Source organism: Austrofundulus limnaeus, unplaced genomic scaffold, assembly GCF_001266775.1.
Source record: "Austrofundulus limnaeus strain Quisiro unplaced genomic scaffold, Austrofundulus_limnaeus-1.0 Scaffold73, whole genome shotgun sequence".
NCBI classification, from domain to species: domain Eukaryota; kingdom Metazoa; phylum Chordata; class Actinopteri; order Cyprinodontiformes; family Rivulidae; genus Austrofundulus; species Austrofundulus limnaeus.
The window spans coordinates 636781-663581 of record NW_013952475.1 but is presented as its reverse complement, the minus strand read 5'-3'; the positions used below and the strand labels follow the sequence as shown (position 1 = coordinate 663581).

The 26801-nt window shown below is 38.9% G+C and overlaps 1 protein-coding gene across 1 annotated transcript in view; it reads left to right on the top strand.

The window, feature by feature from the left end:
- The window catches only part of ptprsa (protein tyrosine phosphatase receptor type Sa), a gene marked incomplete at its 5' end in the record, with an annotated part of 143769 nt that overhangs the window by 78254 nt on the left and 38714 nt on the right, over positions 1-26801 (top strand). The window contains 12 exon segments of the mRNA XM_014010777.1: positions 2909-3102; positions 4166-4192; positions 5222-5339; positions 11967-12560; positions 13595-13689; positions 13951-14201; positions 14399-14486; positions 15382-15594; positions 15764-15927; positions 18029-18040; positions 18292-18407; positions 25191-25238. Of these exon segments, the coding sequence (XP_013866231.1) occupies positions 2909-3102; positions 4166-4192; positions 5222-5339; positions 11967-12560; positions 13595-13689; positions 13951-14201; positions 14399-14486; positions 15382-15594; positions 15764-15927; positions 18029-18040; positions 18292-18407; positions 25191-25238 (1920 nt within the window).

Here is a 26801-nt window from a genome sequence, read left to right as displayed (position 1 = left end):
AATAAAGAGAAACATAAAAACAATAGGTTGAATGCCTAAAGGCATTCACCCAATAATAAAGAGAAAAACAAAAACAATAGTGTGAATGCCTAATGGCATTCACACAATAAAGAGAAACATAAAAGCAATAGGTTGAATGCCTAAAGGCATTCACCCAATAATAAAGAGAAAAACAAAAACAATAGTGTGAATGCCTAATGGCATTCACACAATAAAGAGAAACACGAAAACAATAGTGTGAATGCCTAATGGCATTCACACAATTATAAAACTTGAGGTAAAGTTCTTCTTTAATTTATTTGGTGCATTTTAAACACATTTATTTATTTATTTATTTAGTGGTTCATTTATATGTTTCTGCTTTTAACACTAATTGTCAGTTTTGGTCCTCCATACAGCTGAACTTGGAAGAGGTCATTCAGTGACTGAATCAGGTGTGTTGGAGCAGAGAAACAAGTAAAACACGCAGAGCTGCGGCCCTCCAGGACCAGGATTGCCCACCCCTGCTGTAGCTCTTTTTATGTGTTGGGCAAAAGTATTTTCCTAATAGCTGACACAAAAGCAAGGTGCAAATTAAAAAAAAGAAAAGAAAACTTGGCCTTGCAATATACACCAAAGGAAACGGCATTATTCTCGTCTCTTAACAGCAATTAGGTTTCCTTTTATCTAAAATTAAACAAATGATAACCTTGCTGTCGCTGAGGGTGACTGTTTTTAGTATCCCAGCTGTCAGCGACATAATGAGCACAACAGACATGAGAAGCGACCTCAGGCGCTTCACAGATAAGCTTAGGTGAAAGGTCATTAGGTGACATTAGCTCACCGATGACAGCCAGGCCAATTTATGTTTGGTATATTATTTATTTTGTAAACCTTAAATGAGACACATCTTTAAAAAAAGACAGAAAAGCTCACCAAAGGGCAATTTAGCCATAAATATAGCCTTATATGTTATAGACTCTCCTGTGCATGGGTCTGCACACTGCACAGATACATGCAGCATGAGAACGGAACCATTCAAAAAAAGTGCAGATAACGCGTTTGGGAAATCAAGCATATGCCTTTTAAACATAACTAACCAAATGTCAATTTTAATAGCTACCACAACAGATATCACACATCTGTCTGCAGGCTGAATAGTGTTCATTGCTCAGCTGAGAGCCTTTAGCATTTATCATTGTTGTGTGCTGCAAGGCTACATCTCTTCACGTATTTGCTGTCATAATGGCTGAAAATAAAAGACAAATGCATCCATGTACAAAATTGTAGGAGAAAAAAAACCCAATGATAAAACGAAATGAACATTAGTCTCACTGTTGTTAGTAATTACTGCTGCAGTGCCTTTGAGCGTGCCACTCAGGCTATTAAAACAAATGACAGCGCCGCTGGCTGTTATTTGGTATAAGCCAAGCTGTTAAATTAGGAAAACAAGTGAAATTTACTGTTTTTGGAAACAAAATAGAAACCACAGTGCGCTTGAGTATTTTTGATTCTGCACACTGCCCGACACTTGTTGCACCTTTTTTATATTTATTTATTTATTTATTTATTTATTTATTTATTTATTTATTTTAGTGTAGTGTTCGTGTCCCACAGTTTAGCACAAAAAGCTGCTGGGCATTTGACAGAAGCTAAAACATGAAACAGCTGAATTTGACCACAGAATATTAATGAGAAAATAAAGCATGTTACAGCACATTTGCATTATATTCATATATTGTATATATAGTTGTTTTTTTTTTTACATCCATTACCACAACATTTTAGGGGTGGGGTTATCATGCAAAGTCGACTTTTTTGAGCTTTATATCATGCTAAAATGTCAGTTCCTCATCAAAAACATACCCAGAGTGTTGCTCTGACTCGTTCATGCATGTTTGAGAAATCCTTGAATCTCCTGTGGTAGCCACGTGGAGCTGCCTAAACGCTCGCTGCTACAAACCAYCGCCTATTTGTGCACCAACCTCAGGATGAGATGAGCCTAACTTTTTCAGTACCTGGATTAACAGACACTAGTATCACTCACTGTAAGGGTGAAGCATGTGTTTGAGGGAGTTAAAGGGGACCTATTATGCAAAATTCACTTTTTAAAGGTTTTTTTTAAACTCAACTTAGGGTATGTACTTCTTTAAAAAATAGTACTAGGACCAAAAAAATGCACCCAGGGGCATATTTACTGTAAGTAAATGTATTTTTAATGTATATTAATGACAAGTTTTATACTTCCTATATTTTGTGATGTCACAAGCCGTACGACAACCCACCTGGGTGAGACTCCACCTTCTCAGTATAAAAAGCCTCGTGGTTGTTATTATGCAATGCGCAGCTCATTTCACAACAAGCCTCCAATAGGGCAATGGGTAGAGTGTTGGACCAGAGAGTGGGAGACAAGGGCTTGAGACTGGCACGGACACAATTTCATTATTTATTTTCGTTCGTTATGAACACGTTTTCTCATGTACCTCTATTGTTTAGCTTATTAAAGCCTTGTTAAAGCCTATTTGTTCGAGTTTCTGAGGTATTTTGACCGCTGCTGCTCCCTGCTCTGGTAACAGCATGCAGAGTGAGTGCTGAGCAGAGGAGGGAGAGAAAATAAATCTGCGACCACGACTCTGCCTCTGATTGTACAACGGATTTTTGGAGGGCGTTACCAACAGAGCTCATTAACATAAACAGCTCTTCTGAATGGAAGTCAGAGCACGCAGAACTAGAAAATGGGAAATTTTATTATCTGAGAATTATTTTGTGCATTAAATTGAATGAACATGGTCTGGATAGCCCACAGACATACCATAAAAATTTCTAGGACCCATAATTGGTCTCCTTTAAAGAGATTATGAAGGTGTTGTATGCATCATTTTATTCGATTTTTGGATCTGGATGTTTTTCTTTTTCTCCCTTTCTGCAGTTCCTGGAGCRTCACCGAGGCGGGTTGAGGTGGAAGTCCTGAACTCCACAGCGCTTAAGGTGATGTGGCGTTCGGTGACACCAGGCAAGCAAAATGGTCAGATCCGTGGCTACCAGGTTCACTATGTGCGTGTGGAAAACGGCGAGTCTCGGGGCCTGCCCCTCATTAAGGATGTGATGCTGGCTGATGCCCAGGTATGTCCATCTCTCAGGTTCCCCATCAATAATCAGAAAACTGAGGAAATTGACTGCAGAATAAAGTACAAMTTYGCAAGTTTTGTCACTGGAGTGTTAAGAGCAATATAGGTYCTATTTCCTCTTGGATTTCATTTCATGATGCTGTAATATTCTTCCACCTCTGCCTACAACAAGAACTATAATCAAAGCCTCCATCATCGTCTTCCTTCCTCTACCTCTACAGCTTTTATTATGAATGCCAACTTTATTGCAGCATTGGCCATGAAATAGTTGCTTATGTAGGTCTCAAATGTAGCGACTCAAAAAAAATGTTGATTTGGATACTCTTGCTTGACAGTTGAGGAGAAAAAGATGCAAAAATAAACGTTTCACCATTGATCTGCCTCAGCTAACAGATCTTTAATGAATACCAGTTTTCTCCTCGTTCTATATAACCTCTGCCAACATGGTTCTAAAAGAATCCTGGGAAATTGAAACATTTCTGCCCAGAAGAAATCATTCAGATGGAAATAATCACCTGGAACCAATAGGATAAACAACACTAGGACAAGTGTTGGCCATTCTACATACAGCATATTAAGGAAAAATGAGTAGAAAACTTTGTGAACACATTTATATATAAACAAAGTGCCACAAGAATAAGTTTGTGCTAGGATGAATATCCTAAATTAAATAGTCTAATAATGCAAAACAGTCAATAATAGTTTTATTTGTTGTTTTCGAAGCCCGTTAAAGTTACATCTTAATGTCATTATTCACTTTAYGTTTTATTGAAATGCTCTAGGTTTCACTGACAGCTCTATATAACTTTCCATCTTGCATTAGCTGTTTTTCTTTTAAATCTTTTTGCAATTATTATTTTTTTACTCCTGTCCTCCCAAAAACTAGCAGCCTATTTCTGCTACCCACCCCCTGCTGGCAAAACCTCTCGTGCCCCTCCCCTTGCCTCTCACAGTCCCATTTCTTCCCTTTCATTTTTCTCTTTCTTTAAAAAGAAATGTCACTCTTTCTCTCCCTTTCTTTCTCTCTTGCACTCTCCACTTTGGCGGGGTGGGGTTAGTGGGAAACGGACGATACAGCCGAATACGTGAGTATGAATTTTCACCCGAGTGCTTTGTGTGCCTAAAACAGTGGCTATTGCATCAATGTGGTTATATTCACAGCTGACATAACCCTTCCAATCTATATTCATTAGACTTTTATAACAAAGGGGCTTAGGGGCTTCACTTTAGCTCTTTGGTAAGTCCACCTTCACATTATGGAAAAAAAGGACAAACTTCTGTTGTCAGTTAGCTTGTATGAAACAATTTCTGATGCAATATCCACTGGCCACTGCTTGGAATCTTGTGTATCTTGTGTTCTGAAACTTCTGTCTTGTGATCTTTTTTTCACTTTTAGTTCTTTGACTTGTTTTTGTGTATATATGTTTTTATTGTACGGTGCCTTAATATTACTTAGCACCACAGACCCTAGTTTACACATTATCTTGTTTCGATCCTTAATATCTAAATCAAATTTCTGAAGTTTTAAAGACAGATTTGAAACTTTCCAAGAATACTTTGTGACATGTTAGACGTTACTTATAGCTTATTTACCTTTATTGACTTCCCCCATTCCTCTGCCAACAAGCCTGTTAAAAACCTCATTTTGTATTCGTTGAAAACCCTCTCCCTTGAAAGATTCATTAGAATTGATCGGAAGCCTCTCTTTGAAGAGGACTCGCGGAAACTTAATGGCTAAAGGTAAAAAAAATCAAGCAAGAAGGCCAGGAAGTATTCAGCGTGCATTTATCAAAGTTAAGTTGTTGATTGGGTTATTGCTAAAGGAATAAGGAAGAGCTGCGCTGCATTTACATACACAACGTCCCAGCTCCACTTTGGCAGCTCTAAGGACTTAAGTAATGGAATGGTCTCCCATTACATGGGGAGAAACAATACATTAAACGCCCGCTTCGTGGAAAATTAATAAAAAGGACTGAGAGATGCTTGGATTAACATTCTGTGCGAGGCAGTGTGAGCCGCACAAAGTGAGGTCAATTCATGAAAAATTCAGAACACATTTTGACATTTTCCTTTTTTCTTTTTTTTCTCTCTCTCTCTTTCTCTGTCTCCCGTAGGAAATGGTCATTGAAGGACTCAAGCCAGACACTACTTACTCCATCACCGTGGCAGCGTACACCACCAAGGGGGATGGAACTCGAAGCAAACCCAAACTGGTGGTGACCAAAGGGGCAGGTCGGTGCAGAGATAAGTTGTTTATTGATTTGATCAAAGAACCTCTGTTTGCACTGATAAATGCAGTCTATCCCTGATTTGACTATAAAGGTATTTTTGTCTGTTTTTTAAGGACCAATTTTACATTTGAGAAAAAAAAGTATTAAAATGACCTTCATTAGGATCAATAGTTTACTGATTTAAGCTGTTTGAAAAAGTATGAAAAAGCAGACATAAACATCTGCAATCAATCCTGACATTTTAAGCACGCTGATTAAGTGCTTTAATTTAGGGCATGTTTTTTTTTTTTTTGATCTTTGCTTTGGAAAATGCATAACATTGAGTTAGCAGTCTATTCAACTTCAGCATGTTATCTGAGACATCTGAGGCTAAGTGGATCTTGGCTTATTTCAGTCATGTTCAGACGCGACTCCACAGATTTTAAAGGATCAAGAGCATCTTTAATGTAGTTTCAGATCTTTTTAGGCAGATTCTGACAGCATGAAAACCCCTGTTGGGTCTTTGATTTCAGCTGTAGTTGAAAAATATTCAAGACAAATGCCTCTGCTCTGCGAAGCCGTGCAGTTTTGATTTTGTGCCTTTGTAACCGCTGGTGTACACAGTTTGAAAAGACCTCCTGTGCTGTTAGCAGGAATATAATCTAAACAGTGAGGTTTTTGTTTTCTTTTGTTTTTTGATGAATTCAAGGCCAAAGGAGGAAGGAGCATTTCACTGGAGCACATGTGCCACTTGTCTTTAGTCATAGAGCTAATTTGCACACACCTACTGTTACTCATGGTGTCTACAAAAGCAAAAATACAAGAGACATTTACAGACCTGTGCTGTGGCATTGCACAGACCGCTGAACACACACAGAGAAGGAAAAACAATTCCCAGATCCTGACAGGTGTGTGTGTCACAGGTTTGAAAACGTGTTGTGTGAAGAAAAGGACCTGAGTGAGCACTGCCACTCTTCATCTCCCTGTGGGACCACCTGCGTGATATGCCAGGCTAAGGTTTTCTGCTTGTCTCTCGATGAGAAAACCTCCTTTTTTATGATTATTACTGAAGTGTAAAGAAATGGTTTATGCCAGGGGCCAAGAGATAAACAGAAAAGGACAAGAGCTTGAAAGTAAAATAGAAAGAGAAGCCTTACTTGGAAGTAAACTCATTTTATTCCTTCATCTTGAAAGCAATGTTAGAGTGGCCTATTAAAGATGTCTGTGCTTCAATCCATCTATCCACCCATTTTCTTTTACCCACTTCTCCTTTTTGTGGTGCCAAACAGTCATGGTGAACAAGGGGAGGACTGTGTTTCTACTTTTCATGAAATAAAATAAATGTTTTGAGATCGCTGTAAAGCTGTGAACAAAAGAGTTTTTTGAAAAAAAAAAGTACACGACTGATTCCAAGATTTCTAAGGACTTTTATTGTTATTTTATTTTTTTATTATGGCATGATCTAATTAATGAATTACATTATTCAACAGTTTGGTTTGCTTAAAAGTCTTGTTCAAAAAATGAGTTGCTTATTCTAGTTCTACCACACCTAATCTTGCCAAATTTCTGTATAATATTTGTTTTAACAGGATATTCCACCATTTTATACTAAAGTAATCTAATCAACATTATCACATATAAGTTAAGCAATTACTAAATATATTTTTTGTTATATAGCCAAGGATATACCTAAAAGGCACAATAGTTTCCTAAATGATTACATCAAAGTTGTCCTTTTTAGAAAGTATAAAGTTGTGAAAGATATCGACGAGAGAGAGAGAGAGAGAGAGAGAGAGAGAGAGAGAGAGAGAGAGAGAGAGGGTTTTGTGCCACCAAAAAGTCTGTTCACATCGGTAGAAGTCTTTTCATCTTTTATACATCACAGCAAGTTTTCTGGTAATTTAGTGCATCTGAAAATATCTGGAGTTTTCTGTTTTGAAACAATGTACTGTGGTGTTCCTGAGGATAAATGAAAAACACTTACTTCTGAGTCACATGAAAACATTTGTTCTGTGACTGGAACTGTCTGTGTTTACTAACTGAAAGCATGGTTTGAAAAGTGGCTTTCTGTTATTTATGCTTTCCAAACTTTTTTCTTTGTAGGATAAACTTAACTGTGGTCGATGGGGAGTTTTTTTAGTTTTTTTAGTTGTTTTTCGAGGGTACCAAAATAAATGTTGACAATGTTTACATCTGAAAGCTCTCTGCTGCCGTGTCTGTGCATAAAAACGTGTACCAAATGACTACAAGAAGCAATCAATAATCTGGTTTCCATTGCTGTTTTTTTTTTGTTTTTTGTTTTTTGTATTTAAAAGAGTTTAATAGAAAAAAATGAAGTAAAATAAAAAAGCTCCTATATGAGTAAATAAAAATCTAAATATCCACAAATGTGTTTTTCTGTTTGTTTTGGCAGACAATTGATGCACATCATTGCAAACGAAACAGGTTCAAACTGTGTAAAGGAACTTCAAATGATTAATAGGTTTAAACTATGATATTTACCAGCTTTTTTGCTTATTTGAGCTGGCAAAACTCTAAATTGGCATATTTTCAGATTTAGCCTAAACCGATATACTAGACTCAGAAAATAATGTTACATAATCAATTTTCTCTTCTGCCGTTGTGTGTGGATGTGTGCACTTGCTTCAGATTTGCTTTTATTGCTAATGGAGAGGGGACAGCTGTTAAAAAAACACTGAAGAAATGTTAAGCTAGTTCAAAAGATCATCTTTTGTTTGTAAAATGTATACTTAGTTTCTTTTATTTTGTTACGGCTGAGAGGGCAAATTTGTGTTGACCCTAAAAGTTGTTCCAATGCAAAAGTCCTTGATGAATTTGAAAACACCTTTTGTATTTCCTTTCCTTTCCTATAGATTACTATTTCCCAAACACCTGTAGCACACATTGATTTAAAAGAAAAGTTTTGAGTCACATCCCATCTGTAATCAGAGCTCAAAATTTGGGAATTTTTTTCCCCTCAAAGCAAAGAATCTTAGATACATGGTGACGTGATTGAACTGTCATGTTTTTTCCACGTATATACATTAGTTTGGGTGAGTTGAGCACAGATGAAAGGGTTATGAAAAGAGAACCTGATTGCCTATTCCTAAGTTGGGCTGAGTGAGTGTCAACAGCAAGCTATTAAAACTGCTGCCTGATGGGAAACGTGCCAGGAGTCCCACAGAAAGGGATTGAACCATGTTTGGCCCTGAAATGGACGTAGATAAAGGGATGGGGGAGAAGGTTTGGAAAAGGGGTAATGGGCTGGGCAGAGTATAAGGAAAGAAGGGAGGAAATGAGAAAGAATAGGAGAGTGTGTGTCGGGGGAGTAGAAGGGAGGGACAATCAAGGTGTCTAGAAACCCCAGAATCACTCTTGGTAACACACAAATATTTCAGCCTCCTCATATCCCTGTTGGACCCTCTTTGCAGCTGATTGCTCTCTGTCCCTTGTCACCTTCATCATTCCTCATTCACTCATTTTTCTTCCCCTCACCGTGCCCTTGCTGTCCTTCTCATCATCCTTGTAGCACCACACACGTACACACCGCCTGAACAATTCCTTGTTTCACCTGCCTTCTCAACACCAATCTGCTGGCTCAGTGCCCCTTATCCCTCTCCCCTAAAATGCATTTGGCCACAGGTTTGAATGCACAAATAATAAAACTGTCCGGGGKCTACAGAGGCTGTGAAGAATACATGCCTGTTGAGTTTGGAAGTGAAGCACAGAAAGGGAGAATGGGAAACACACTGGTGGAATCATAACAGGATCATTATCTCTGATTCCATTTCCTTGATTAACAGTGAGCATGATGGTAGAGTGGGTTTTTAAATGACACCAAGCTGAGCTGTAGTATGTAGCTAAGGAGTATTACAAAGATTCATTTCACACAGTATGCAGCACTCCCGCCCTTCCCGTATGGGCAAAACCTCAGCTGACAAGCCCCATCCACCCACCCACCCACTCCTATCTTCTTCTAGCACCAGTCTTCAGAAAGAAGACCATTAGCACACAGAAATGACTAATAAGGGAAGAGGAATGAACTGTAAAGTGTGTGTGTGTGTGCGTGCGTGCGTGCGTGCGTGTGTTCCACTCACACATAATACAAACTAATATTATTCCATAGAGAGAGAGAGAGAGAGAGAGAGAGAGAGAGAGAGAGAGAGAGAGCTGTTGCCTCAGACTAATGTTAGCTTCTCCAAATTACTTTAAGTTCACACTGGGCAACAAGCCAAATAATTCTATGTGCAGCTATTTCAGCTGATATGTAGGATAGACTACTAACCAGGACCTTTATTTTTTGCACACAAACTCATACAYAGTATTCTACATTCTTTAAGTGCATTATTCAGAAAAATGCACTAAATCAGATGTGTTTTATATAAGATGCAAACAGGTTGGGGTAGAGAGAAGTGCTCAGTTTTCAAATATTTATTCATGTTGTCTAAGTGGTAAACTTAACAGAAAGCAAACATCTATAATTCTAGCTTCCTGGAATGCCAGTAGGAGGTGTATGTTAAACATTTGACCAGTGTCACGGTCCAAGTGTCTAGGATTACTCTGGACACATAATATATAGACACCTTGTTTCAGAGCAGCAGAAGAAACAGGATAAGGTGTCAAATAAAACGTTATCATTACATTTTATGTGCCAGACCTCAAAGTTAAAAAGATCAAAGATAAAAACACCCAACAATTGATGACAAGGAACACTTCGCACATCCCCCACCAAATGCTGAATGGTGGGGAGAGACCCGCCTTTCAGCAACAAGAAAATGAACAGTCCCGGACGAGCCCCCAAATATTGTTGTCCAAATATCTAGGATTACTCCAGACATCTAACATACTGTATAAAGTCCAGTCAGTTTTGACATTTAAACAAATGTTTCATTAAAGTCTAGTCCAAACAAAAAGAGAACAAAAGAAACAAAAGAAAGGGAGCTTCCCGAAGCTGTTGAATGCATTCCTCTGGGATTCACTTCAGTTTTTCTTCTGAGATTTCCTCCTTACTTGTTTTGGATATTCTTTTCAGATCCTCTGAATTTTCTCTTCCAGTCACCTGAGTTTCTTCTTTAGTTTTCTTCTGAATAGTCTTCACAATCTTGCTCCACAACCCCTTTGGCTTGTGACGAAGTGGGGGTTCTCTCCTGTGTCCTCTTCAGAGATCTGCAGGGAATGTCAAAGAAAAATCCTTCTTCCTCTATCTTCTTCATCATTTTATACACTCAATCAAGTGGAACAACTACTGTTCTTGGTATCAAACTGCTTTAAGAAGCTCATATTGGTTCAGGATGCATATCACCTGACGGAGTAAGTCAGAGGTTTCCCTGGACTTCCTCCTTCAATGGTTTCTTCCATCACTGACAGGTTCAGATGGTCACTTAACATCTGGAGGAGTTGTAGAAGTTCCTCATTTTCTGCACTCAGAAGTTCCTGTTTCTTCACACCAAGAGCTTAAACAAATCAATTTGTATCACTCCTACAGCCTTTAAAACTTCTTTCCCTAGTCACATTAACATAAGGTAATTTTATTTTAAATCAGAGTAACATTCAGCAATGTATTGTTACAGAGTAAAGCAAARCATCAAACAGATTCACTTCATGTGTTAAAATCATTTTTCACTCGTTTATCAATGATTGTATGTAAAACCAAAAGCAAAGCATTCTTCTATAATCTTATTTTCTCTAACTGTTCTTATCAGAACACATTTGAAGGAAATCATCCTATTTTAACATGAACACAAGAACAAAAAGCTTTTTCTTTTCTTTTTGTTAAACCCTTAGTTCCTCTTATCCTGGGACACAGTGAATTTCATGTTATTTCAACATTACAACAAAGTAAAAATCACATTTTAAGATGATCACAGCAAGGACTTGGATTGATCTCACCTTAATTTGACATTTCCAAGCTTTGGTCTATTCTTCATTTTTTGTGTTTTAGATTTTTTAATGCTAACATTTGCAGCAGTTGTTTTTTATGGACAGCTCTCATGTTTTTCTTTTTATAGGTTGAATGATGGATTACCTTGGTGCATGTATATGTAATCATTAATAATACTTATGCATTGTACCAGTCAAACACTGAACAGTTTTGCATTAGATGGTTAAAAAAGAACACACCGTTCATTCTCGTTCTTTATTTTATTTATTTATTTATTTATTTTTATTATTTCTTTTTTAATTTTTTGTTGGTGGGGGTCCAAACATAAAAATGGGCTACTTTTTAAAAAATTTAAAGGGACCATAAAGGGCTCCTGCAGTTCTTACTGTAAATGCTGCATATAAATGTCTTCAACCTTACTATTATTTGTCTGTTATTTGTCCTTGTATCTCTGAGGAGGAGGCACCATAGCTATGTAATTGTAAATGAACTTGTTGTAGAATGTGTTTACAGTGAGGTGACTCTTGAGAGCAACTTGTCCATGCTCATCTGTTGCAAGGCTTTGACAGCTGCATGAGCACTGAGGTCTTATCTTAATTACTTAGTACTCCCTTTATCTCAATGATGAAACCTTTAAAAAGGTTTAAGATGTTACAAAAGACATTCATAATATCTTCAAAACTAATACATAAACCKAATACAAAAGAAAGATACTGCCTCATGAATAAACATTAACTAATGTTTTTTTTTGTCTTTTTCTACATACAGTTCCTGGTCCACCTTATTTGTCAGTACTTCAAGACACAAAGGCATCAGCTGTTGTTCAGTGGGATCCTCCAGACCTGACAAATGGAATGGACCTGCAGGGATACCGGCTCCAGTTTGGCCGAAAAGATGTCTCCCCCTTGGCCACACTGGAATTTGCTCCCCAAGAACGAAAGTATTCTGTGGGCAACATTCATCAGGGCGCCACTTATCTCTTTAAGATCTCCGCCAAAAGCAGAGGAGGCTTTGGGGAAGAGGCTGTGGCAGAACTCGCTATTCCTGAGAATAACCCAGGAGGCTACCCTCAAATTAGCGAGAGCTCCAATGTAACATGCTGCTCAGTTCAGCTGTCGTGGTCTCCACCAGTGCTGGCAGAGAGGAATGGGGTCATCACAGAATACACTTTGGCCTATAAAGAAGCTGGAACCAGAGAAGCACCACAGGAACTCCGCATACCTCCAAATCTCTCCAGCTATGTGCTCAGCAGCCTCAAACCGAACTCTGCATATGACGTGAAAATACGTGCCCACACCAGTGTAGGTCCAGGGCCCTACAGCCCGCCTATCCAGTATCGGACGGTGGCCATTGATCCTGCAGGTAGGGCTTGTCTGTTTCTTTACCAACCCAGTGGCAGGGGGTTGGAAATTGGCTAAAAGCAGTCTGCAACGACACAAAAATGAAAACTACCCCATCCACTTCTTCAACCACCTCCTCTTTTCCTTAAAAGGAGGAAAGATTGATGTTTAAAATTGCTTGCCATGGAAAAGTTGCTTCACTAACCCAAATCAGGTAAAAAGAAAGTCAGTCAAGTTATAGTCAGTCATTTTGAGAAAGGGGAGAGCAGCATAGAATTTAAGGTAAGTGTTTATTTTTTTGGTCAGACACTCCAGTCAGTCCTTGCAGCCCTTGTAAGCACATTCACACAACTTTGTCATCTCACTTCCCAGTTTTCAAACAAGGTAGGATCTCTGTTAARTCCAGTCTCTAGCACATTTTGTTTTGGAATATCGTAGGAATTCTGGAATCATTTTGTTTTCTGTTTTTGAATTTTGTTTAATTTTCCGGGTTTGATTTGAGATATTCTTCCGTTCCTACCACACTCCCTCCCTTAAAGCTTCTTTTCCCTTTCCTCGTTCCTTATCAGGACAGCTTGTGGCATGGCATCTGCACTGCTCAGGACTTTGGCATGCAGTGTTTAGGGTCTGTCTCAATGTCTGTGTGGCAGCACGTTGGCAGTGCCAACTCCAACTCTGTAACCTTGTCAGAACAGTTGGCTTTGGGTCTACAAAGATTAAATGTTAATCATCAAGTAGTCATGGCTCAAAGTCAGTAGTGAGACGGGTTGGCACTTCGAATGGTGGCTAGCCAAAGGGCGTACCCTTGTTCCTCATGGGTTTGTTGTCCATAAGTCTTACGTGCTGTGTGTGTCAACCAACGGCATAACCTTTCTCACAGCCAATCACAGCTCACTGTTGCATATACTCTTCAACTCAATGGAAAGTTGCAGGAAAAGGACAGCTTTCATTTCAAAGCCAAAATTCTTTATTATTTTCTTGTTTACAGTGTTTGTTGCTTGAATTTAAAATGCACTTGTTTTTTTTTCCCCTTCTCTTGCATTGTCTTTCAAACAGACGTTCCGAAGAATTTCACTGTGAAGTGGGTCACCAAGACCACAGTAGTTCTTGCRTGGAAGTTTTCCGAAAACAGATCTGCATACAAATGCACGGTGTGTTAAATGGCGCGTGTTAAAAAAAACTTTAATGAGTTTTATTTTAAAATAAACATCTGTCTGTGTAATTAGGGTTGCTTCAAATTCATTTTAGTTTACACTGAAACTGCAAGTAGTTTAATTATAATGTTGTTTATTCACATTTAAAATGAAAAGCCTATTTTGGTGCATCATTCTCAGTTGCTTTTTTATTGCACCTGTCCAGTTCTCTGCAAACCACCTTAATTTTCTTTTGAATTCTGTTCGTTTGAACCGTAGATTGAGTACACTCGTCAAAAAATGGATGTGGATGCTAGACAGTTGAAGGTGTTCATCACAGGGCTAAGGCATAACACCACATACGAGTTCAGGGTGACCTGTCAAGAAAGCATGGATGGTGGGCCACGGCACCGTGTGGTGGCCAGGACGGCACCACTTATCTTGGCCAAGAAACCCAAACTGGATATTTATGCTGAGCCTGAAAACATACTTACTATGTCCTTTCCACAGATCAACAACAAGGATGTCAAGTGAGTATAGAGAAAATTTAATATAAAAATGCTCAAATCTTCATGATTAATTTGAGGTATCACTGCTTGTAGTGTAAAATGTCTGCTGTGCAGTAGATTTTTTTTAAGAATTCTGATTGTAGTTTGCCTGTTGCAAGTACTTAAACTGATATTCAGTATTATTAAAAATATTTTTTTTCTTGTTGGTGCATTTTCAGGAACTTCTATGTAGTAGTGGTACCACTTAAAACAACATCAGGAACAGTGAAAAACTTGAAGAGCCCTGATGAAATGGACATAGAAGAGGTAAGTTTTGGAAGCAATAGTGTTGCTTATATAATGTGAACCCAGCACATTTTGTAGAAGTCACATACTTTATATGCAGTATATTTAAAAAGAGGCAACACTGGTCTGTACAAAAAAAACACGTTTGTGCTGAAATGTTTCTGTTTTACATATCCATGTTGTGAATGTTAGTTATACTGTAAATACAGTGTAGCATAATGAGTACACACAAGTGCATTTCAGCTATGCAAATTTAGCCCTAATGCATGCAGAGGAAAAAAATCATGCAGTCATCGCTAACTCTTCCGATAGCTCGGGGTCACCTTTAGCAGCAGATCAGCTGCAGATATTCCTATTGGATTTGGAATTACACAGATTCCCTCTTGCTAGTGCTTACCTTTGTCTGAATGAGAGTGCTTGTTTTTTTTTTTTTTATTCAAGATATCGCAAGGCTTTTTTCAATCTATAATTTGATTTCTCTTAATCCTAGGCAGCTCACCATTATCACCTACTCAGAACATTAAGTAATCTTTGATATGAAAATTGGAAAACACATTTTCCTGCCAAAGCCAATAGTTTTGAGGGGTTTCAGGCAATGACAGTTTTTTATAGATGTTCTCATAATGAAAACTGAAGAGTTTGATTACTCAGTGACAGAAATGATTGTCTCTCATTTGATCATCACTGAAAGCTTCTGCTCCTTTATGTCATTCTAATTTGGAGTTTTCAAATGCGACAGAGTTAAAAAAAACAGCATCAAAACCCTTTACTAGGTCAGACTTAATTGTTCTCCTGATCTAGTTCTTGTAAAGGATCTGCCGATTGATTTGACACTGATTTGCAATTACTAATGTGAATACAAAAAAGGAAAAAAAGCATTTTATAAGGAAACTAATACTGTTTGGATTTTGAAAAGCTCCTGCGGGAGGTGATCCCAAAGAGACGCTCACGCCGTCAGCTGGCTCAGCTGGACCAGAGGAATCCCTACATCACAGCTTGCTTCAAGCAGCTGCCTCCCAGCTTCACTGTGGGCTCCGACCACCGTTTCAGCAGCTGTGAGAATAAGTCTCTTGAACCTGGTCAGGAGTATGTCTTCTTCCTGCTGGCTGAACTCAATGCCACTGTGGGGGTGAGTTTCTGGATCAGCCCAGCTCTACACAGTTAAGCTGAACTAATTGCAGTTCGTTTCCTTTGGTTGAACATTAATTGGTATTTCGGTTTTTGTTCACTTATAATGATCTGCCTCATTGTTTCTTGAAAATCAAGCTTATATTCATCATACTGCATTTTTTTCCCAGAAAATGTTTGCTACTAGCCCTTATACCGACACAGTGATGACTCCTGAGCAGATTGTGGACCCATTGCCAGTAGAAACTGGTGATGGACTTATATGGGTGGTTGGCCCTGTCTTGGCTGTGGTCTTCATCATTGGCATCGTCATCTCCATTCTCCTTTTGAAAAAGTGAGTTGACTCTAGAATTGTGTGATTTTGTTGTATGATCTTGAGCCTAGTGGAGGATAAAACTTGAAAAGTAACTTTAAATGTTGAGAAGTGACTTCTAGGCTTGCAAAGCTGTTATTTTTCATGTATCTCCAGTATTAAAAAGCTGTGTTGTTGAAAGATCTTTAACAGCATGTCTTTTCCTTGTCACTGTGAACCTGTCATTTAGCAACACAGTGGATTAAAATCGTGGCTTTGCATTGTTGGTACCTGCTACAGGCATGGACCCTCAGAGGCTTAAACAATAATCCATTTTTTTTATTTGTTTGTATTTTGTGAATTGAGCTGAACATGTTATAAAATTCTATTTCCCCCACCCATTCAGCAGCATGACGAGATGCTCTTGACATTTCATGTTGAACCAGTTATTTGGATTTTAAATGGAAAATTTGGTTACTGGGGAATAATTGCATGTTGGGACGCATGCTGAGGCAGTGGCATATTTTGTATTCATTGCAACGTGGCACTCGGACCCAATAACAYTGATGCATGTAAATGTGGCTTTGTTGTGCGGGGTAAAAAGATGGCTGTGGGAAGTGAGCTGGATGAGAGAGAGAGAGAGGAGATGATGAGATTCTGAGACAATGCTCAAAATTAGAAAAATTAATACCTGATTTAATGCCTCATTTATTTAAAAAAATACAAATTAATTGTAAAAAAAAACACTGTTTTCATAATCAATTTGACAGTGATTTAGGTTATTTATTAGTTGCTTTGATTGTGAGCTTTCTTTCAAATTTTGATCAATTATATTCGAGCAGAATAAACACATTTCAAAATATTCAGTGGTGGCTGGAGGTGATATTTATAAGGTGGGCTAACAGGTATAGAATATGTAGATATATAATGAAACACTGCTTATTGCATTGCAACAACAGAAGCATCGAGATTTAGCATGTCTTTTCACTGAAACCAGGTCTCGGAAAAATGTTGGTTTTTTCCACCTTTTTTTTTTTTTTTTTTTTTTGCTGAATTGAAATCCTGCAAATCCGCCCCCAACCTCTTCACTTTCAGTTTTTTTCTCCAAAGACATTAAGGAAAACAGGTGAGAAATTAAATAATCCACCCTGTTTATGTTAATCTTGCTCGACATCGCACCTTTATTGGCTAAAGCCTGTAAGCTTGGGTTGAACAAAACTAGCCCCAATCAGCAGCAAACCAAAGGGGCGAGCCAAGATGTCTGTCAATCATTTTGTACAATGAAAGACATGAAATGAACAGGGCTGTGAAAASTTAGGCCTTTGCAAAGTAAATTTCCCAAAATGTGGTACATTTTTAATTTGTATTTCTTAGGTTTTGGACATTTTATGGTCTATGTAAAACACCAGAGAAGACTTAGACCTACTAGCCAATGTACACAAGCCACATCTGAAATATTACAGTTTTTAGTAGCTGTTGGTGTTAACTTTAGTGACTCCAAGTGAGGATGGAGTATTGGGTTTAAAGGTAGTCCCTACATACAAGAGGAGCTTCCTGAGTTCTCTAAAATGAGTCAGAAAGGCTGGTGTTAGCAGCGTGAGTACAGCATGATACTGTCAGATGATCCCTTGCTGTCTGACCTTGCCGTACCTCCATCTTTGGCGGTTAGGGAGAGTAACATCTCTCCTTGAATCTCTCTCTTTTTTCTCCATTCTCTTTCTCTTCATCTCACTCTCCCGCCTCTCCTTGAATAGTGTTTCCCGGGTCTGCCCTTGGCCCTGACATCCCCACCCTTTTCCTCTGTGTATTTGCACCCTCGTGCGCACACGTAATGACACGCACACACACACTCACGGATGCATGCGCTTACTTCCACGTTCCATCAAACGCGTACTTATTTTCACCCATTGACACGTCCGCACACACATACACACACCAACTCCTGACACTGCTGAGCCATATCTCGCATGTTTTTTTTTTTCTGCGAGCCCAACAATGACCCCTTGTGAATTTTAACCTGCTCTTTATTGATTTATATCTCTTCTTGCCTCCCCATCTCCCTTTCTCCTTGTGTGTTGTGTTTTTTTTTTTTTTTACCATTTTGTTATATTTATTTGGCTCTTATTGCTTTCTATGGAAACAGCAAACCAGACAGGTAAGGTGTAGTTTTGCTTAGAATCAGTGCATTTCAACAAAATAGGATAAGWAGTCTACATCAGTTAAAAATAGTATTTTAGAAAGTTATGCAATCCAGTGGGGAGCCTTGAATTTCTATATATTTATTTACCYTGTAAGGGTCCAATTTTTCAGAGAAAAGGCTGATTATATATTCACCAGTTACYTTTCATGGCTAAAAGTTATTTTGATTTTGTTGTCTGCCCCACCCCCTTTTGTTTTGCTCTGCAGCCGCAAAAGAAAAGAGTCCGAGCCACGCACCAAATGTCTGCTAAACAATGCAGACATTACACCCCACCACCCCACAGATCCTGTGGAAATGAGGCGCATCAACTTCCAAACTCCAGGTAGGACAAACTCATAACGCATATTGCTTCAACTTCAATCACTTCCTTTATGTAGGTTTACTCAGGTTATGAGTTTTATTGAAAAAGAGGGCTGAGTTGTGGAGTTTATGAAGATGCATAAACCATAAGGAGGCTGTAATGATTGTTGATGTCTCTACAGTTTCAACAGACTAAAATGGTATTTTAGAGACTTTTCGGCCTGCATATAAATAAGGTTTTTGAAAAGAATTCCTCATTTTTGGAATCCAATGTAATGAAAAGCTGTTTTCGAACTTAACAAGAAAAGAAAACTAAAATTATGAGTAGGACTCAAATAAATGACGGTTATTTGCTACATATAATGTATTTTGACCAAATAGAGATACATGGCAGAACCATGATTTCCCTCAAAGCATACAATTAAAGGTTTTGTGCTTGTAAGGAAAAACTCTTTTAAATGTGTTTACACAAAGGTAAATACAGTATGTACCACAGCATTTGTTATGCCCATTAAGTGCTCTCAGATCTTTTTGTTTAACATCATTTTACCTCCATAAATGCCTGCAGGCCATATCTATGAATTCTCTGTGTCCCTGTGTAACAATTAACCATTGATGACTAACAAATTGTTGGAAATTTGGTCTCTTGTTAAACTGGAAACAAATCCTTTTTTGTTCTCCGGGGTTTACACGCTTCCACTGTTGTCTTTCCTCTCTTCTGATGTTCATCCAAGCTAAAGTCTGGTGTTTGCAACTGAGCACATTACATCCTGCTCACATTCTCTTAGGCTTCTACAGCTAAAGCTCGGCTGATATCTTCCTCCCACAAATCTTTTGAAGGCTCATTTTTCTGTCAGTCACTCGGCTGTCAAGTGTTTTGTGATTTAGTTTAAATGTCTTTTTAAGTTGGCTGTTTTTTTTATTTTTATTTTTTAGCTGCATTTCAACTGACTTTCCGATGCCCATTTACAAGTCACAACCTACTAATCAAAAATCCCCACGGGCTTATCATCGTTCTAGTTTTCAAACCATATATTCTGTTTGATCTAGTTGGATTCGAGTGAGTTATCTTTAGCTAAACAATATAAATATATTGGAGACTTAGTATTGATCTGATTTACTAGTAAAGAATAGAGCAGTTTTTACACATTCTATATGTTTGGAGGTGTAGATGTTTCAGACAAGATAATTGGCTTAATGTAATTGGATGCGACACAGACCTGTAATGTGAGAAACTTGTTCTTGCTCAAATTGCGTGTTCCCTACCTACTGCAGAAAACATGCAAAACAGATGGAAAATACTGAGGAAATACACCAGAGGAAGAAGAAAAAAACAGCAATGTTTCTGTTTATTTTTCCCCCCCTTTTCTGTTTTCTAGCCTAGTTGTCTTTCAGCCATCCATCTGTCATCCGCAGCCAGCCTCTGCACCATCAAAAGGCTCGCATTTCAAAATAGAGCATTTCTCCTCAGCTTCTTAGGGAGCTCAGACTTGCTACCTTGAGTTTGTTTCTTCGGGCAAAACAGACATCTTTACATCAGAGAGTAGAACTGTAGACACACAGAGACACAGAAATGTCGATGTTCATTCCGTCTTCCTCATCTTTATCACGCTTGGCTTTCTGAAACCCCGTTAGTCGCATCGATAATACAATGACCGGCCTTACTGTTTCATTCTTTTACCACCTGTGTTTTTCCATCCCTGCGTCCAAGCTGTCCTGTGCGCTCCCTTAAATATTTTAAACTCTTATAATGATCTTTTCCTTCCTTTTCACAAAGGATTCACAAATACACTCAGAAGCTTCTCTTTTATACATGACAAGGGTTCTCGTTCGGCCGATCTGCCGTCGTTTTGCTGAATTGGTTGCTACCGTTATCTCCACACCCTGTGAATTTAATTTGAATGGACATTTTAGCCCAATTAAGAGGGCCGGTGAGCATTTGTGAACATTCCCATCAGCTAATAGAGAGCATTGTTCAACGAGCATGCTCCCAGTACAGCTATCTAAGGGCTCTTCAGTGCATCAGAGCATATGCTACATTGGCAACATATGCTTATTGAACCCTGGTGCTAGGGAAGGAAAAAATATGTTTTGATTGGGTTTCCTGTGGGCAGAATATTTGAGACTGTCTTCACCGTGTGTGTGTGTTGGTACTTAAGATCCTGGAAGTGATCTGACTGCCTCGCAATGACATCATGTAACATCTTGGGGCACGAAGCGTCTAGTTGTGCCATTATCTTCCTTAGTGCCAAAGGGTTAATTAGTGGATAGGACCAAAGTGATAAAGCAGCACAACTCAGTGGAAATCTATTGTTTATCTCTGACCAAGCCCTGCCCACTTTCTCACTGTCCAGTTATTTTTTTCTCCAACTCTTTCCTCCGAAGTGGAAAAGGTAATAACAAAGGCAACTTTTAAGGAACACACATTTTAAACAATTTCCCTAAAACCAGATTACCTAAAACATTTTATTAACAGCTAAAAATAAACTCATATTACACTGGATTGCAACAAATACTTTATTAAAATCAAAAGTATCCCCCCGCAGCAAGCAAGCTGTACTTTTCAACAACAATATTCTGTGGTAATTTATCTAAGTTCTTTTCAGAATGAGCATTTTTTTCAGGCTTGTCCTTTTCTTCCTTTTGACGTGCCCAGTCAAAGCTTTCGATGCACCAACGACGTGAAATAACAGAACTCAAAATCGCCACATTTTCAAACTTGGAATTAAACAAATAAGCTTTTTGTATGCACAGCTGAGATAGACAACCTGGAGTGTGAAGTTGCCAGTAAATGGTGCGCAACAGCGGGCATTCAGGAAGTCAGAGCCTGACTGCAGGCAGTCACAGAAGCAATACATAAATCAGAAAAAATAAAGCCATCTGAACATAGTCTGCTCAAATGTTTCAGGCCTTAAATCACACAAAGGGACAAAAAAGGTGGAAACTGCCTAAATACTGTGAGTTCTAGTCTTAAACAGTGAGTTGAGGGAATGCTTTTTGGTATTGGTTCCATGTTGTTTTGTGTTTTAAGGGGACATATCATGCAAAATCCACTTTTTTAGCTGTTAATTGCATTGTGTGGTGTACTTAGAGTCTCTAGAGCCCCGTCTCCACTGTCTAGTCTCACTCTGTTCGGTTCTGCTCAAGCAGGTGTGTGTCTCCATGTCAGTGTGTCCCTCATTCTTTGGGCGAAATCGTAAGCGTGCAATACTCAGTTCTACACACTTGAWACCACCTTGGGGGTGGTTCTGAAAGCRCAGCTGGAGCCAGAAATGGAGATTTACCAACTAACCGATTTCAGCGTCTTCAYTGTCTTCTGGCTCCGACTCTGGCTCCAACATGTAAGGCTGGATGARCAAGTCCTTTGTTGCTGACATCTTGTCATTGATATGTAAATAGAAAGTTTTTTGCCCCACTATATACCACTCTGGAAGCTGGAGGGGGCGGGGTGTGAAGTGCCTYGTTTGGATTTAAAGAGACAGCCTCAAAAGGAGTTGATCTGASACACACCTCAGAAAAGRCGTGAAAGAGGGGCTTGTGCAGTTACAGTAAGGAGGAATTCTGACCAARTCAGACCAATTCAGGCCAGATCACTTTATGKAGACACCAATTGAATGATTTAAATGTGAAAAAGTAGGATTTAAAAAGCATGACGTCTCCTTCAAAAACCCACTTTAGCTACTGTATATTTATTTTTCAGAACATGTTTTGCCTAAAATAAAATCTAGAAATTGAAACCACAAAAAATGAATTCTAACACCCTTCATTACAATGGTTTCACTATTTTTGAGCCAATTAAAAATATCCCTGCTGCTTAATAACTGCACTTCTGTTGTTAGACACTCAGCTTCTGCTCTGCGTTAGCTTTAAGGAAAAGTAGCTTAGCATCGGTGTGAGCCTTGAGTATCAGTCAGAGCATTTTCACTGCGCTCAGTTGGAGGGGTTTTATAAAAGGCTGGCACAGTTAGAAGAAAAGAGCAGCCAAACCCTTGAATGGCAAGGATTTGTTCTAATTTTATCTTTAATCTTTAACATTCTTTTAACTCCGACTTTTCACCTGATATACCAAAGTACTTTCACTTCACATTCTTTTTCTTCATATCAATAAATATAGTATGATTTGAATAAACAGTGGTTTTATTAAAGGTAAACATCATTTGAAGAAATATGCTAAGACATCTGCATAAAAACCCASAACTTAATCCAGGGTTCCCACGGGTCCTTGAAATCCTTGAAAGTTTGTGAATTTTAAAAAATTATTTCAAGGCCCTGGAAAGTTTGTGAAAACAGCCAAAAATTACACTTGCCCTTGAAAGTCCTTGAATGTTTATTTGGAGATTGAAATTCTCTATTCACACAACTGATTTTCATCATCTTTTAAAGAAATAATCTATAAAATAAATTTTAAAAAATACGTACATTTGTTGCGGTGGATAACTCAAGATTAAGGGCTCGACACACGAGCAGCGACAAACTACAGCGATTAACGGCTGTCATCGCAGCCAGGGTGAAACCCGACACACGGGACGCTGTAGTGATTGCAGCGTTGCGAATCGCGCTCTCAGGTCGTTTGTCTTCATGAAATTTGATTGGTTCTTGACTCTGAAGGCGGGTGTGCATGACGAACGTGTAAACTAAAGAAATCTTGCGATGCTAATGATATTGAAAAACAAACACACATCAAGATACAGTTTTATGAGGAAAAACTTACCATAAACTTCACCCTGGTGCCAATAAATTCCCACAAAGCTTTTTAGTAATCCCTTGGTGAAAGTGTTAGCTAACTGCAGTGTGTAGCATACTTTCCTCTCATTGGTCAGTCAATGAAACCCTTGCTGATTGGTTGTACGCTAAGCGACAGCGACAAAAGTTGAACATTTTTCAACTTTCATATGTTGCGTTGCAAGCTCGCGTGTGCACGTCTACGTGTACGAGCGTGACATTTCACATGCACTATTTTTGCCGGTCGCTTAGCTGGAGGAGGGTGAGCGATTGTCGCCTCACCGCACAGGTTCCATAGAAAATGAATGGAGAGTGTGCGACGTCGCCTCCCGTGTGTCGAGCCCTTTATGGTAAACTGGCGTCATTGTTTCTGACTCAACAACCTCTATGTTGTTCAGTTTGTCATTGAATTTACATGAAATTAAACCTGTTTATTGGTAACATTCTGTGGTAGCAGTAGGTAATTGCCATTGCACRTGGTTCTTGAATTTGAGGAAATTGGTACTGGAAAGACCTTGAATTTTCATGTGGACCAAGGTGTGGGAACACTATTAATCATGAGAATCCCAACTGTCGCTATTTGGGCAAAAAATAAAAACTTTCCTGTTGTTCAACGGGTAAAGTGAATTTGTTGGAGTTTACCTTTTACCAGTGCCCCCCCCCCCCACCCCCCAACTTTATTCTTTCTCCATTTTGGTTTTTCTTCTTCTTCTTTACCCATCATTACAACATCTCATGCAACACTTTACACCCCCACAATTCTGTAAAAAAATGCTTTCTCATCTCAGCCTGTATAAATCAAACATTTTCCTGCAGAAAGCATTGCACATTTGAACATCCCGCAGACACCAGCCAGTCACTTGTATGTATCATCAACCTACGTGTTTCTCCAGATTACAGCGGCAGCTATAACAACTGTGTCCTCCTCCTCGCAGTTCTGTCGAATCGCGCACACACACACACACACACACACACACACACTTCCACATAAACAGAATCAGACATGCCTTTACCGCCTCCCTGCTGTGATGAATGACGTTTGGAGACAGGGGATCAGAGTACCACCCGCAAGGCTTAATTAGTCATTGTCACAAATCAATTAGGGAGAGGAGGATGTTCAGTGTCTTCATCCTTTTGCTCTCACTTGACGCCGCTAGCGTGACGTCTACACACGAAGATGTCTGCACGAGGTAAACTCACCTAAGGCTGAACACTGTTACCAGTACGCCAGTTTAGTTTCCGACTCGAAAGAATGACTTGTTGCTAAATAGGACATGGCAGATGTTTTGAAAGCAAATGGAGCGTCTGGTGTTTTTTTWATTTTTTTATTTACTTTGCCTCAGCAAGTTGGCCACATTCCATTCCATGATCTCCCTTTGCCACAAGTTTGGCTAAAATAGTCACAGGGATCTCCTTACTTTGATCATTTGCGTAGACCCGAGCTGGTCTAGACACGGCCTCAGCTGGCTGCTGCCTCGTAAGACCTTTCCCCCTGGAGGAGATAAGATTCCCTCTGAGCTCTGACTCCCATCATCTCATGCTTCACAGCTGTCAGCCAGGAATGTGGACCCTTTTCCACACCTTTCATTTCCAGGGCCTCAGAACCGAGCGGCAGACAAAGAAACTATTCAAAGTTAGTTTTCACCGGCAAACATAAGCTTGGTTTTTTTCTCTCTCTCTCCCTTTTCTATCTCCGTCCTCTCTATGAATCCATCTGAGAGCTCAGAGATAGCAAATCAATTCTCTTATCCCTGATCCCTGTGAACGTTGATATGCAATTTGGCAAAAGGGGTGGTGGGGTCTCAGTTGGCGCAGCAGAAGCTGACCAGTCTGCTCGCGAGGCTGGTACTGGCGGGTAAAACGGAAGGTCTGGTCATTTCTAAAACAGTTTGCCTCACTTTCTTTTCATATCTGTGTCACACACTGGTCTCACAGCTCAAAAGAAAGGCCACCCTGGAGGCTGGAGGTATTGCCCTTGTGCTTTTGCATCATCACCTTTAATCAACATGCCCCCACCATAGCATTTTAAGTTGCATTGTAAGCTTTTAAAACCATTGTGTCTTATGTTTACTGTTCTTTACAGATTCTGGTCTGAGCAGTCCTCAGAGTGAAGCAGATTTTGACTATGAAAGTTAGTCTCTATGCTTTTAGAACATCCACTGCGTCTTTTCTTTAAATATTCATCTATAAAATGTTTCTGTGTGTTTTAGCTTCGCTTGCCTCAGTTTACAAACACATCATTTGCATTTGATTATGTTTATTTATTTATTTTTTGTATGATGCTGCAAAATTTGAGAAATAATTATGTTGTTTTGTATTGGCACTCCGGGTTTTTTGTTTTTAATTGAATGCTAATCACAATATTCACTCAGGCTACTTGGCTATGCATTAATCCGCCATGCATAAATAACATGCACAGTCACTGTTGTTGATGTATAGATGCTTTTAATGTGTTTTTTTAACAAGCATAAAATCTGTGTAGTTTTTTTTTTTTTCGTTCTTCTTCACCTCCCTGTTGTTGTCCCCCCCTTCGTCTCTTTCACAACCACTGCTCCATTTCCATTCTCAACCAACGGGGTCTTTTCTGCGCTCGGTGATAACGAGCAGAATTAATTAAAGCAGTGCCAAACAATGGCTCGACATTTGATCACCCCCTCTTCCTGCAAGAGAATCATCCAAGAGAAAGCAGGGTTCATAGTTTTTCTCTCTACTACCCCCCACCCCCCCTCCATTTTCCTTGCTTACCCGCAGACAGACTTCTTCTCTTTTATATGGAAATACACAAGTTCATAAAAAGGCTTCTGGAGAAACTGGCTTGGCTTATCAAAAAGAATCGTTTTATTTTTCAGGCACATTGACTGCAAATCGGTAGATTGGAAACGGGTAATTAGAAGCTGGTTTGTTTTTCTGTGTTCACCCATCACACTGTTGATTGCAGTTGGGGAGAAAAATGGAAGGCTCTGAGCCAAGACACAGAAATACAGTAAATGTGAAGTATGAGTTTTTGTTAAAGAAGAGTAGGAGCTTAAGATTTGGGTTAGAAATAACAACAAGCATGTTCTGACAGCAACATACAGTATATTGCAAAACTAAAATAAGTATTCTTTTTTTCCTTTCGTTGGTTGAATGCTGTTAGTTTAGAAATTAGGTATTAAATGACTCAAATCAGGTGTTTTTTATTATTACTAATTTTGACCTAAAAGCTAAAGACTGGGTTGAAATACACTAATACAAATAGATCAGTAGGTGTGGCAGTCAAATGTTCGGAGCCTGTCCGGTGACATTGGGGGAAAAAAATCCTTCTTGGCCACAAGATAATTATTACCATCATTTCCATGCAGAAACTGTTGATAGTTTACATGGACAAGTATGAATTRATTTAATTTCATTTTAATACAGGAATGAATGACATACTTTAATCACTTGTGGTTAGGCATGTTGCAGCTATAAGACACAGGTGATGACTAGAGTCATATTTGTCTATAAAGGTTTCCTTTTTTAAGCTCAAAATAAACAACAGGCTCAGGAACACAGTAAAAAACCTGTTTCTTAAAACACTGTTAGGATGCACAATGTAATCTCATAAATAAAATGAAAAATGTACCGTTTAGCTGGAACCGTGAAGGTATACTCTTTAGTTTAAAACTACACTAACACACGCACACACACACACACACACACACACACACACACA